Source organism: Ornithorhynchus anatinus, chromosome 4 (assembly GCF_004115215.2).
Source record: "Ornithorhynchus anatinus isolate Pmale09 chromosome 4, mOrnAna1.pri.v4, whole genome shotgun sequence".
Classification (NCBI taxonomy): Eukaryota; Metazoa; Chordata; class Mammalia; order Monotremata; family Ornithorhynchidae; genus Ornithorhynchus; species Ornithorhynchus anatinus.
In genome coordinates, this window is record NC_041731.1 from 127,986,535 (window position 1) to 128,000,815 (window position 14,281).

Genomic DNA, 14,281 nt, shown 5'->3' on the forward strand with positions numbered 1-14,281 from the left:
CATAACAGTGCCTTCCACGTAGTGAGCACTTATATACCATTAAAAAAAATGCTTTTCCAACAACGCACACTGTCTCTCCTCCCCCATGCCACTGAGGAGACGCCATCCATCCTGCCATCTTCTACTCGGCAGAAAAGAGAAAATCACCCACAGCATGAGACCTTCTCAAAACCTTGGGAAGGCTGGTGACTATTCAGTTCCATTCAATTACATTCACTGAACGTTTACTGTGTGCAAAGCATTTCGCTAAGCACTTGGGAGAGTACAATATAACAGTATACAGACACATTCCCAGCCCACAACCAGTATGGTCATCGCTGTGGCTAGGGATGGCCTTGGACTCTGAGCCACAAAGAGCCTGAAATGCTTCTCCTTAAGCCACAGCATCCTACTCACTCGTGTTTTTATCCCAATTATTTGTTCTTGTTTTATAATAATAGTAATGATGGCATTTATTAAGCGCTTACTATGAGCAAAGCACTCGTCTAAGCGCTGGGGGGGATGCAAGGTGATCAGGTTGTCCCACATGGGACTCACAGCCTTAATCCCCATTTTACAGATGAGGAAACTGAAGCACAGAGAAGTGAAGTGACTTGCCCAAAGTCACTCAGCTGACAAGCGGCAGAACCGGGGTTAGAACCCCTGACCACTGACTCCCAAGCCCAGGCTCTCTCCACTGAGCCATACTGCTTCCCAATGTCACTTTAGTGCTTTACTGTTCCTGATGTAAATGTCTCCAGTCCTCGCCTCCTGACTTATATATGGGACTGTGACTAATCTGATTCACTTGTATCTAACCCAGCACTTAGAACAGTGCTTGGCACATAGTAAGCCCTTAACGAGTTCCAAAATTAGAGAAGCAGCGAGGTGTAGTGGATAGAGCACAGGCCTGGGAGTCAGGCGTTCTAATCCCGGCTCTGCCACTCGTCCGCTGTGCCGCTTCTCTTTTCTGAGCCTCAGTGACCTCATCTGTAAAATGGGGATTGAGACTGTGAGCCCCACGAGGGACAGGAGCTACGTGCAACCCGATTTGCTTGTATCCAGCCCAGCGCTTAGTACAGTGCCTGGCACATAGTGAGCGCTTTACAAATACCACAGCTATTATTAGTCATAGACAGTGAATCCATCAAAAGATGAGGACTATGGTTAATTCCCATCGATGGATTCTTCCCCAGTACTTAGAACAGTGCTCTGCACATACCAAGGCCTTGCCACTCTTTCTTCCCAGAAGTCTACAGCAGTATTGAGTGGCATTTCATGTGAAAACGCCTCGAGACTTAAATAGTCTTCCTCCTCCGTTCTGCATATTCACTTTGATCGACTGAGCCAAATGTATGAAAAGGCAATTTGCCATCTACCTTATGAAAAGTACTTTAAAGAATTGAAATGAGAGAAAAGATAAAAATCCCATTTCAAGCATCAAATTGTTTTAATAATAAAAAAAAGGCAATTCCATTAAGGTCATGCCCTAATTATAAAATGAAAATGTCACCATTCTAGGAGAGAGTAATGTTTAATTTGAAATGATATTACTGTCTTCTTTTAGTATTTGAAGACACTCTTCTTGGAAATGTCCATCCCCTTGATTCTTCCAGGCCCATTTCAAAATTACTAAGATCATCGATCCCTCTATCGCCACTCTGAAAACTGGCCCAAAGGAAACCCCAGGCAGTTTCTCCGAAACAGAACCCCATGAGGCTAAACTAACCTCCACCCTCAGGTAATGAGCCTTCTAAAATATATTCAAAATATTCTGGAGAAACATGAGAAAGTTTTCCCTGCTCTTTGTATGAGTTTATCGATTCAGTAGGCAGCCCCCTTGGGCGGAAGATCACTGCACGGGCGGGGAGGGTGCAAAGTTTTGGATGATGCCCAAATCGATCTCTCCAGCACTGACATCTCTCTTTCTTCACAGCCCTGCATTTCTTCACCTTCGGGATATCTCTTCTTGGATGTTCTGCTGACACCTCAAATTTAACATGTCCAAATCGGAACTCCTCATCTTCCCACCCAAACCCTGTCCTCCCCTTGCCTTTCCTACCATCATATCCACCCACACATACACTCTATCACGAAATTCTGTCAAGGTGCACCTTCATGACATCTTTAGAATCTGCCCTTTCCTCTCCATTCATAGGGCTACCATGCTGATCCAATCACTTATTTCCCACCTTGACTACTGTATCGTCCTCTTTGCTGACCTCCCTGACCTGTCTCTCCCCACTTCAGTCCTTACTTCACTCTGCTGCCCAGATCTTTTTTTTTTTTTTTTTTTTTTTTTTTTACAAAAAACGTTCAGTCCTCATTTCCCCACTCCTCAAGAACCTCCAGTGGTTGCCCATCCACCTCCGCATCCAACAGAGAATCCTTACCACTGGCTCTGAGGCACTCACCCATCTCTCCCCGCCCTATCTCAGTTCGCTGATCTCCTACTAAACCCAGCCTGCACATTTACAAAAACGTTCAGCCCTTGTTTTCCCACTCTTCAAGAGCCTCCGGTGGTCACCCATACACTTCCGCATCCAACAGAAACTCTTACCACTGTCTCTAAGGCACTCCGTCATCTCTCCCAGTCCTATCTCGACTCGCTGATGTCCTACTAAACCCAGCCTGTGCATTTCGCTCTTCTAATGCCAATCTATTCATTCATTCCATAGTATTTATTGAGCACCTACTATGTGCAGAGCACTGTACTAAGCGCTTGGAATGTACAATTCGGCAACAGCTAGAGACAATCCCTGCCCAATGACGGGCTCACAGCACTGTATGTCACCACAGATCCCTGGCCCACCATCCTTCCTCTGGCCAGGTATTCCCTCCACCTTCCTATCCCATAGGCCACCACCCTCCCCACCTTCAAAGTCCTCCTAAAGTGACATCTCCTCTAAGAGGCCATCCCTTAGGGGAAGCAGCGTGACTCAGTGGAAAGAACCTGGGCTTGGGAGTCGGAGGTCATGGGTTCGAATCCCGGCTAAGCCACCTGTCAGCTGTGTGACTGTGGGCAAGTCACTTCACTTCTCTGTGCCTCAGTTACCTCATCTGTAAAATGGGGATGAAGACCGTGAGCCCTACGTGGGACAACCTGATTACCCTGTATCTACCCCAGCGCTTAGAACAGTGCTCTGCACATAGTAAGTGCTTAACAAATACCAACATTACTATCCCCAATTAAGACCTGATTTTCCTCACTAGATCTTCTCTCCTTCTCACCTATTCATACGGATGCACAGCCCCATAGCATTTGAGGTTCTTTTTACCTGGAAGCTTCCTGTGGGCAGGGATCATGTCTACCAACTCTGTGGTACTGTACTTTCTCCAGGTATTCAGTACGGTGCTCTGTACACAAATGATGGATACATATCAGAGAAGCAGCGTGGCTCAGTGGAAAGAGCACGGGCTTAGGAGTCAGAGGTCATGGGTTCAAATCCTGCCTCCGCAACCTGTCAGCTGTGTGACTTCGGTGCCTCAGTTACCTCATCTGTAAAATGGCGATTAAGACTGTGAGCCTCACATGGGACAACCTGATTACCCTGTATCTACCCCAGCGCTTAGAACAGTGCTCGAAACACAGTAGGCGCTTAACAAATACCAACATTATTATTATTATCATCATTGACAGACTTTTCACCTCACCCTATCCTCAACCCCACAGCACTTATTGGGACTGAGAGCCCCATGTAGGACTGAGTCCAACTCGATTTTCTTGTATCCACCCCAGTGCTTAGTAAAGTACGTGGGCACATAGTAAGCGCTTAGCAAACACCACAATTATTATTATCATTATTACTTATGTACATACAGTCTACGGTCTGCCATTTCTCCTATCTGTAAGTCATTTTCATTTCTGTCTCCTGCTCTAGACTGTATCAAAATTCCATCTACTTGCTTTAACGATATCTATTTAAGAAAATCCATTCCTTCCGCTTTCAAAGATGAAATCTCAGATCATTTCATTTACACAGTCAGCCTGGAAGCCAATGCTAAGCCCAAGTCTTTTTTCCCACCTTAATTCGTCTCTAACAGAACAGCAGGAGACATTGCCCAGAGCCTATGAATGTTTTAACCTTTAGTCAAACGGATAGAATCCCCCTGATAGACAGAACCCCCGTCCTAGATCGTTCACATGTAATAGGCTGGTGTTTTCGTTGCCTAATAACATGTAGGTAACCCACAAAGTGTTGAAATTTCCTTATATTAATCATTCACCACCGGATGGGATCGCTCTATCGACAAGGACCGCTAGCCAGTCTTAGCTTCTGAGTCGGACCAGCTAACGACTCTGCCAGAGAAAGAATTGTAGAATCTACGTTTGGGTTTTACTGGATAAATCAAACCCCACATCTTCGACAAGTCACGAGAAGCAGCATGGCATAGTGGATAGAGCATGGGCCAGGTGTCAGAAGGTCATGGGTTCTAATCCCGGCTCCGCCACTTGTTTGCCGTATGAACTTGGGCAAGTCACTTCACTTCTATGTGCCTCGGTTACCTCATTTGTAAAATGGGGATTGAGACTGGGTGTTCAACGTTGGGGCAGCGACTGTCCAAATCAATTTGCTTTCATCCATCCCAGCACCTACTAGAGTGTATGGCACATAGTAGGCACTTAAATACCACAATTATCATTATAATTATTATTTCTCCTATCAGGACAACACCTGGAGAGTTTCCAGTCCTCTACCAGTCTCGGCTATGGGAGAGAGAGTGAAGCAGAGGCCTGTCCGTTCCATTCCGAGCTTGGCCAGTGGCTAGCGAGTGGCAGGTCATCTGCTACAAGTCAAATCTTACCTGTGCTGGGCAGCAGCGGCATGGGAGAGAATCAAGGGCAGAGACTCAAGTTTACTACACGGAAAAAGGCAAAGGTAAACCGCTTTCACATTTTTAACAAGAAAACTGCAGATCCACGACGAGAACGACTGCAGATGGAGGTGGAGTGTTCTGTGAGAGATGTGTCCATGGAGTCACTATGGGTCGGACGTGACTCGACAGCATAAGACAAATTATTATTATCTGCTAATAAATATGGCATCTGTCAAGCTCTTACAATGTGCCAGTCACTGTTCTATGAGCTGGGGTAGATACAAGGTAATCAGGTTGGACCCAGTCCCTGTCCCACAAGGGGCTCACAGCCTTAATCCCCATTTTACAGATGAGGGAACTGAAGCACAGGGCAGTAAAGTGACTTGCGTAAGGTCACATAGCAGACAAGCGCCGGGGTCAGATTTAGAACCCATGACCTTCTGACTCCCAGGCCTGTGCTCTGTCCACTAGGCAACGCTGTTGCTTCGTCTGTCCTTTTTCAAGACGCGCGGAGGAATCACTGGGTACCTACTTTGCTTTTTTCCTGTTGAAATTCAATCTGGATGTTGGTCAACTTGGTCCGCAGCTCCTCGTTGGCCGACTGGACGGCCTCCATCTCCGTTTCGGGCTTGTCGCCCTTCCCGCGGCTCTTCTTGGACATGCTCCTGTCAGCCGGACGCCGCTCAGGCTCCTCCAATCAAAGCAGAGCCCAGCTCTGCTGTGCACGACATTAAACAATCAGGGAGTCCTCAGTACAGTCCTCTGCAGATCCTGGGCCTACATTGCCCCTCTGGTTCTAAAAGAAAAAAAAAGACAGGAAATACTGATCATGAGGGACAGATTAATCTGTTCGTTCATTCATTCAATCACTCCAAGCTCGTATCTCCTCCTGCCTCCAGGAAGTCTCCACCTGGATGTCTTCCCGCCACCTAAAACTCAACATGTCTAAAACTGAGCTCCTTATTCTTCCCTCCCAAACCCTGTCTTCTTCCTGACTTCCGTATCACTATGGACGGTATGACCATCCTTCCCGTCTCACAAGCCCGCAACCTAGGTGTCATCCTTGACTCTGCTCGCTCATTCACCCCACACATCCAATCCGTCACCGACACCTGCCGGTCTCACCTTTACAATATCGCCAAGATCCGTCCTTTCCTCTCCGTCCAAATGGCAATCGTGCTGGTACAAGCTCTCATAATATCCTGATTGGATTATTTTGTCAGCTTCCTTTCGATCTTCCTCCCTCCTGTCTCTCCCCACTCCAGTTTATTCTTCATTCTGCTGCCCCGATCACCTTCCTGCAGAAACGCTCTGGGCCTGTCACTCTCCTCCTCAAAAACCTCCAGTGGTTGCCTATCAACCTCCGTATCAAGCAAAAACTCCTCACTCTCAGCTTCAAAGCTGTCCATCCCCTGGCCCCCTCCTACCTCACCTCCCTTCTCCCTTTCTACTGCCCATCCCGTACACTCCCCTCCTCTGCCACTCACCTTCTCACCGTCCCCTGTTCACGCCTGCCCCGCCGTCGACCCCTGGCCCACGCCCTACCGCTGACCTGGAACGCCCTCCCTCCTCACCTCCGCCAAACTCACTCTCTTCCCCTCTTCAAAGCCCTACTGAGAGCTCACCTCCTCCAGAGGTTTTCCCAGACTGACCCCCTGCTTTCCCTCTGCTCCCCCTCTCCTCCCCTCCACCCTCTGCTCTTCCCCCCTCCCCTAAGCACTGTGTTCATTTTTATATATTTATTACCCTATTTATTTTTTTAATGAGCTATATATCCCCTGATTTCATTTATCTTGATGATGTCTTGTTTTTTCTTCGTTCTGTTTTGCTTTGCTGTCTGTCTCCCCCATTAGACTGTGAGCCCGTCGTTGGGCAGGGATTGTTTCTGTCGGTTGCCATATTGCACATTCCAAGGGCTTAGTACAGTGCTCTGCACATAGTAAGGGCTCAATAAATACTACTGAATGAATGAATGAATATTTCTTGAGCGCTTGCTGTGTGGAGAACACTGTCTTAAGCGCTTGGGAGAGCACACTAGAACAATAAACAGATTATCTTCAACGAGCTTAGAATTTAGAAAGTCAGTCTGTTCCATGACATGGTTAGATTCAGAGAAGCAGCATGGTGTAGTGGGAAGAGCCTGGGCGCCAGAAGGTCGAGGGTTCTAATTCCACTCTGCCACCTGTCTGCTGGGTGACCTTGGGCAAGCCACTTCACTTCTCCCCCGATTAGACTGTAAGCCCGTCAAAGGGCAGGGACTGTATCTGTTGCCGATTTGTACATTCCAAGAGCTTAGTACAGTGCTCTGCACATAGTAAGTGCTCAATAAATACTACTGAATGAATAGATACTATTGAATGAATTCTCTGGGCCTCAGTTACCTCATCTGTAAAATGGGAGCCCCATATGGGACAGGCCTGTGTCTGACCCAATTGCCTTATCTTCACCCCAGTGCTTAGTACAGTGCCTGGCACACAGTAAGCGCTTAATACCATAATTATTATTACTATTCTTGGGGAACCTTGCATTAAGGAAAACTCACATTAAATACTTTGTTTCAGGCTTACAAACAATTGTATTTATTGAACCCTTACTGTGCGCTGAGCACTGCATTACATTCTTGGCAATGTACACTTTGTTAACAGAGCTAACAGACAAGTTCCCTGACCACAAGGAGCTTATCGTCTAGAGGGGGAGACAAACATTAATATAAATTAAGTTACAGTTATGTACATAAGGGATGTGGGGCTGAGGGAGGGGTGAATAGAGACAACAAATCCCCTTTCTAGACTGTGAACCCGTCACTGGGTAGGGATTGTCTCTACCTGTTGCCAAACTGTACTTCCCAAGCGCTTAGTAGAGTGCTCTGCACACAGTAGGCACTCAATGAATGAATGAATGAATGAAATGCAAGGGTGACACAGAAGGGAGCGGGAGAAGAGGAATCGAGGGCTTAGTCAGGGAAGGCCTCTTGGAGGAGATAGCCGGCATGTCAGAAAGCAGTGGAAGGAGCCATAAAAGCCCGGGACCTTTTTACCAGCAAAAGACGAGGCTCATCATGAGCGCCATAACCAACGCTGGGAAAGAAACAATCGGATCTTTCATCAGCTGTTTCAGTCCATTTGCTATCGTTCTCAACCATTAAATTACAAACCTAGAAGACAGGAAGCACATATCTCCTTTCCTCTGGAGTCTGTCAAGTGCTTAGGTTAGTGACTGGCCCTCAGTAAGTGCTTGACTAACAACACTAATACTAATAACAAAGTAAGAAGATAATAATATCTGTTAGGTGCTTATGTGCCAAGACTGCTGCCAAAGCTGGATAGATAGAAGATAATCAGGTTGGACACGGTCTCTTTCCCACTTGGTGCTCACAGTAGGAGCGAAAACAGCTATTTAATCTCCATTTTACAGATGAGGAAACTGAAGCCCAGAGAAGTGAAGTGACTCATCCAAGGTGACAACAGCAGGCTTAAAAGAGTAAGATGCTATAAATACGATGGATTGAGTGAGTTTGGGCACTGCAAACTCACTGTGGGCAGGGAATGTGTTTGTTATAGTGTTATAATAATAATAAATATTATTATTATTATGGTATTTATTAAGCACTTACTATGTGCCAAGCACTGTTCTAAGCATTGGGGTAGATAAAAGATAATCAGGTTGTCCCACATGGGGGTCTCAGTCTTAATCCCCATTTTAGAGATGACGCAACTGAGGCACAGAGAAGTTAAGTGGCTTGCCCGAGGTCACACGGCAGACAATGGCGGAGCCAATATTAGAACCCACATCCTCTGACTCCCAAGCCCGTGCTCTTTCCACTAAGCCACTGCCCACCTTAAGCACTTAATGAATTGATTGACTTTCTCTGATCTAGAACAATAGGTGTCTGCGTGGGAACAAGGGACAAGAGGGGAGGGAAATAATAATAATAATAATAATAGTAATAATGATGGTATTGGTTCAGTGCTTACGATGTGCTCTAAGCACCGCTCTAAGCACTAGGGTAGATACAAGGTAATCAGGTTGTCCCACATGGGGCTCACAGTCTTAATCCCCATTGACAGATGAGGTCACTGAGGCCCAGAGAAGATAAGTGACTTACCCAAAGTTAATAATAATAATAATAATGTCGGTATTTGTTAAGCGCTTACTATGTGCCGAGCACTGTTCTAAGCGCCGGGGTAGACACAGGGGAATCAGGATGTCCCACGTGGGGCTCACAGTCTTCATCCCCATTTTACAGATGAGGGAACTGAGGCACAGAGAAGTTAAGTGACTCGCCCACAGTCACACAGCCGACAAGTGGCAGTGACAAGTTCCACAGCTGATAAGTGGCAGAGCTGGGACTAGAACCCACAGCCTTTGACTCCCAAGCCTGGGCTCTTGCCACTAAGCCTGCTTGTCTGTACAGAGGGAAACAAGTCACTCTATAGTTGAGGTGACTTGGAGATCTGGAAAGCAGAGGCTGGGGTCCTAATGGCAGCTGTGCGGCAAGGGCACTTGGAAGACCCAGCAACGGGGACATGGAAACTGGTGGATTTCTTCATCTTTAAAGCTATCAATCCCTTCGCCCCCTCCTACCTCAACCCAGCCACACACTTTGCTCCTCTGACGCCAACCTTCTCACTCAGCCTCCATCTCGTCTAATCTTGCCGCCCACCTCTCGCCCACAACCTGCCTCTGACCCGGATCGCCCTCCCTCTTCATATATGACAGAAAACCACTCTTCCCCCCTTCAAAGCCTTCCTGAAGGTCCATCTCCTCCAAGAGGCCTTCCCTGACTAAGCCCTCCTTTCCTCTTCTCCCCCTCTCTTCTGCATCGCCCTGATTTGCCCCGTTTCTTCATTCCCCCCTCCCAGTCCCACACCACTTATGTTCATATCCGTAATGCACTTATTTCTATTAATATCTGCCTCTCCCTTTAGACTGTAAGCTCACTGTGGGCAGAGAATGTATCTATCATACTATATCCATTCATTCAATCGTATTTATTGAGCGCTCACCGTGTGCAGAGTACTGTACTAAGCGCTTGGAAAGTACAATTTGGCAACAGAGAGAGACAATCCCTACCCGGCAACGGGCTCACAGTCTGGAAGGGAGAGACAGACAGTAAAACAAAACAAGGAGACGGGCATCAATACCATCACAACAGAATTATAGACATATACACATCATTAATAAAATAGAGTAATAAATGTGTACAAATATACACAAGTGCTGTGGGGAGGAGAAGGGGGTAGAGCAGAGGGAGGGACTATACTGTACCGAGAGCTTAGTATGGTGCTCTGCAAACAGTAAGTGCTCAATAAATATAATTGATAGATTCAGGACCCCCTAGGACTACTTCCTGGTTTGACTTGAGCAATCTAGAGCATTTTCCTGAGGGCCCACTCTCTCTAGAGCAGTGTACTAAGCGCTGAGGAAGCAGCGTGACCTAGTGGAAAGAGCACAGGACTGGATGTTAGGAGATCCGTGTTCCCAATTCCCCCATTTGGGGATTAAAGACCTCTTTTCTCTCCTACTTAGACCATGAACTCCATGTAGGAAAGAGAACATTTCTGACTGGATTATTTTGCATCTATTCTAGCGCTTAGGACAGTGCTTGGCACGTAACAAGCACATCTCCTCCAAAAGGCCACCTCCGACTAAGCCCTCTTTTCCTCTTCTCCCACTTGAGGATGACGGTATTTGTTAAGCACTTACTATGCGCCAAGCACTGTTCACAGCAGTTAGGTGCATATCTCTAATTTATTTATTTTTTAATAATGTCCGTATCCCCCCCTAAACTATAACCTTCTGGCGGGCAGGGAACGTGTCTGCCAACCCTGCTATATTGTACTACCCTAAATGCTTAGACTAGCGCTCTGCACGCAGTAAGTGCTCAGTAAATACAACTGATTGGTGAAACATCATTATCATTAGGGAGGCTATGAAATGAGAGACATTCCTGCTTCATTACATTGGGAGTCGGAGGTCATGGGTTCAAATCCCAGCTCAGCCGCTTGCCAGCTGTGTGACTTTGGGCAAGTTACTTAATTTCTCTGTGCCTCAGTTACCCCATCTGCAAAATGGGGATTAAGACTGTGAGCCCCACATGGGACAACCCGATCACTTTGTATCCTCCCCAGCGCTTAGAACAGTGCTTTGCACGCAGTAAGAGCTTAACAAATGCCATAATTATTATTATTATTATTAACTCCCTGGAAGTATAACTGTGGCACCCAGAGAACTAAATCTAAATAAACTTTAATATCCATCTGCAAACCATCACGGCCTATATGACTGAAACCGCTATACAACCTACACAACTAAATCTGCTCCTTGAGGGCAGCGGTTGCGTCTACTAACTCTTTGTGCTGTACTTTCTGAAGCATTTAGTAGGATAATTCTGCGCACTTAAAGCGCTCAGTAAATAGCATTGACTGGTTGATTCTACCCTAGTGTGTCAAAGCAGCACGCCAGAAAAAAACAGGTCACTTCACTGGTGGTTAGCGATTTAATCTTTTCATTGAACCAAATGGAGGCATTTTATTATTAGTAGTAATAGTGATAATAATAATTATGGCATTTAAGTGCTTACTATGTGCCAGGCACTGTACTAAGCGCTACATTATATATGCCACCTCTGGAAGCCAGAACGATGAACAGCAATTCATAGATTCATTATGTTTTAATTATGTTTTCATATGCAGAGCACTGAACTAAGTTGTTTGGGAGCACACAATAGCACTGGTAGACATGACCCCTGCCCTCACAGAACTTCTCTTTACGTTTCTGCTGGCAGCCCCCTTTCCCCATTTTTATTCCCACCTGCTTTACATTTTTTCCCGATAGTTAGTACAGCCCTCTGCACATAGTAAATACTTAATAAATGCTACGACTACCTTAATTGAGAAGCAGCGTGGCCCAGTAGAAAGAGCACGAGCCAGGGAGTCGGAGGACCTGGGTTCTAATTCTGCCTCTGCCACTCATCTGCTGTGTAACTTGGGGCGAGTCGCTTAAGTGTGCTGTGCCTCAGTTTCCTCATCTGTAAAATGGGGATTAAACCTACTCCATGAGGGACAGGGACTGTGTCCTTGAATCTATCCCATTGCATAGAACAGTTCTTGGCATACAGTAAATGCTGAACAGTTATCTACTGGATAATTTCTTCAAGACGAAATCTGTGCCCACAAACCAAGCCCTTTCACAGATTTGTTCTCCCTCCCCATTACTACCTGCACTCACATTGCTATGTTCTAAAATATGAACTTAATACAGGTCACTCTGAATTTGAAACAGTTCTCCGTTACCAAATGATAGTCCGGTTAATGCAAAGGAACCACAAGAGAGAAGCAGCGTGGCATAGTGGCTAGAGCACAGGACTGGGAGTCAGACGGGCACGGGTTCTAATCTTGACTCCTCTACTTACCTGCTGTGTGACCTTGAGCAAGGCACTTAACTTCTCTGGGCCTCAATTATCTCATCTGTAAAATTGTTATTAAAATGGTGAGCCCTTTGTGGGACATGGACTGTGTCCAACTTGATTAGCTTATACCTACCCCAGTGCAAAATATAAAGCCTGGTACAGAGTAAGAGCTTAACAAATACCATTATCATTATTATTAAGATACTATCTACACCTAACAACAGGTGATCCGTGTACCTTACCCCAGCATTCATTCATTCGACTGCACTTTTTGAGCACTTACTCTGTACAAATCACTGAACTAAGCACTTAGTTTAGTGCTTCTCATAGAGTAAACTCCTATCAAATGCAATAAATAGTAACAGGTCACCATTCCCAAGCAGTGATTTGCTTCAGGTTTTAGTCAAAATCCAGAGAAGAACTATTCACCATCTTTTAATAATAATAATGATGATGATGATGATGGTACTTGTTAAGCGCTATGTGCCAAGCACTGGTCTAAGGTAATCAGGTTGTTCCATGAGGGGCTCACAGTCTTAATCCCCATTTTACAGATGAGGTAACCGAGGCACATAAAAGTGAAGTGATTTGCCCAAAGTCACACAGCTGACAAGTGGCGGAGCTGGGATTAGAACCCACAACCTCTGACTCCCAAGCCTGTGCTCTTTCCATTAAGCCATGCTGCTTCTCTTTTCCCAGGGAACTTAATATCGCCCCAATGGAACAATTTGAGTTTTCTCTTCCTATAGTTTGCATGTCGACCCCTTGGGTGTGAGAACGACAAACACTGATATTACCACAAGGCCAGTAACTGGAAGAGAAGTGGGTTATCCAGTGACAGGTTATTGACAAAAAAACCAACAACCAGCCCTATCACATATCAGGCAAGACAAAGCGATAGGTGTTGAGAGCCTAAAGATAAAATTACATCCTAATTCCTGGATCTAGACCCATTTTCCCTGTAGAGCCACGGTAATTTAGGACATTGAGCTAAGATGTGACTCCAGATTTTACGCACTGTGGTCAGTGGAGCCAGGGTTACAACTTTATCTTGGCACTTTGGGGATACTTAATAAAGACCATTATCAGGAGGGAAACAGGCAAATAAACACTGAAGAGGCAGCTCTTTGCCACATTAGAATGTGTAAACCCCACTTGAATTTAAGAAGGGCTAAGAAATGATCACTTAATGACTGTTTCGGTCAACACCTTAGATTCCTCTTCATTGAGAAACTCTCCTCTTTGAATCTATAGATAATTATCACTTGAAGCCCATTATTGAGAGATAGTAGGTTCAGATAGTTTTTCTACTGGGAATTTATTTTTAGTAAAGCTTAACATGAATGTTAAGAAGCAGAGTGGCTTAGTGGAAGCAGCGTCAGAGGCCATGGGTTCGAATCCTGACTCTGCCACTTGTCAGCTGTGTGACTGTGGGCAAGTCACTTCACTTCTTTGGGCTTCAGTTACCTCACCTGTAAAATGGGGATGAAGACTGTGCGCCTCACATGGGACAATCTGATCACCCTGTATCTCTCCCAGCGCTTAGAACAGTGCTCTGCACATAGTAAGCGCTTAACAAATACCAACATTATTATTTTTATTATAGAGCATGGGTCTGGGAGTCAGAAGGACCCAGGTTCTAATCCTGGCTCTGCCACAACTCTGCCGTGCTGGGCAAGTCACTTAATTCCTGTGAGCCTCAGCTCCCTCATCGGTAAAACGGGATTAAGAGTGCGAGCCCCATGTGGGACAGGGACTGTGTCCAACCTGATTAACTTGTATCTACTCCAGTGCTTAGGACAGTGCTTGCCACACAGTAATAATAATGTTGGCATTTGTTAAGCGCTTACTATGTGCAGAGCACTGTTCTAAGCGCTGGGGTAGATACAGGGCAATCAGATTGTCCCACATGAGGCTCAGTCTTCATCCCCATTTTACAGATGAGGTAACTGAGGCACAGAGAAGTTAAGGGACTTGCCCACAGTCACACAGCTGACAAGTGGCAGAAGCGGGATCCGAACCCATGACCTCTGACTCCCAAGCCCATGCTCTTTCCACTGAGCCACGCTGCTT

The 14,281-nt window shown here is 45.9% G+C and overlaps 1 protein-coding gene across 3 annotated transcripts in view; it reads right to left on the reverse strand.

The window, feature by feature from the left end:
- Positions 1 to 14,281, reverse strand: part of JAKMIP1 (janus kinase and microtubule interacting protein 1) — a 216,175-nt gene that overhangs the window by 92,916 nt on the left and 108,978 nt on the right. For all 3 annotated transcript variants that reach the window (XM_039911942.1, XM_039911943.1, XM_029063608.1), the window contains exon 3: positions 5,330 to 5,593. In XM_039911942.1, the coding sequence (XP_039767876.1) occupies positions 5,330 to 5,458 (129 nt within the window). In that variant the 5' untranslated portion in view covers positions 5,459 to 5,593. The remainder of the gene's footprint in view (positions 1 to 5,329; positions 5,594 to 14,281) is intronic.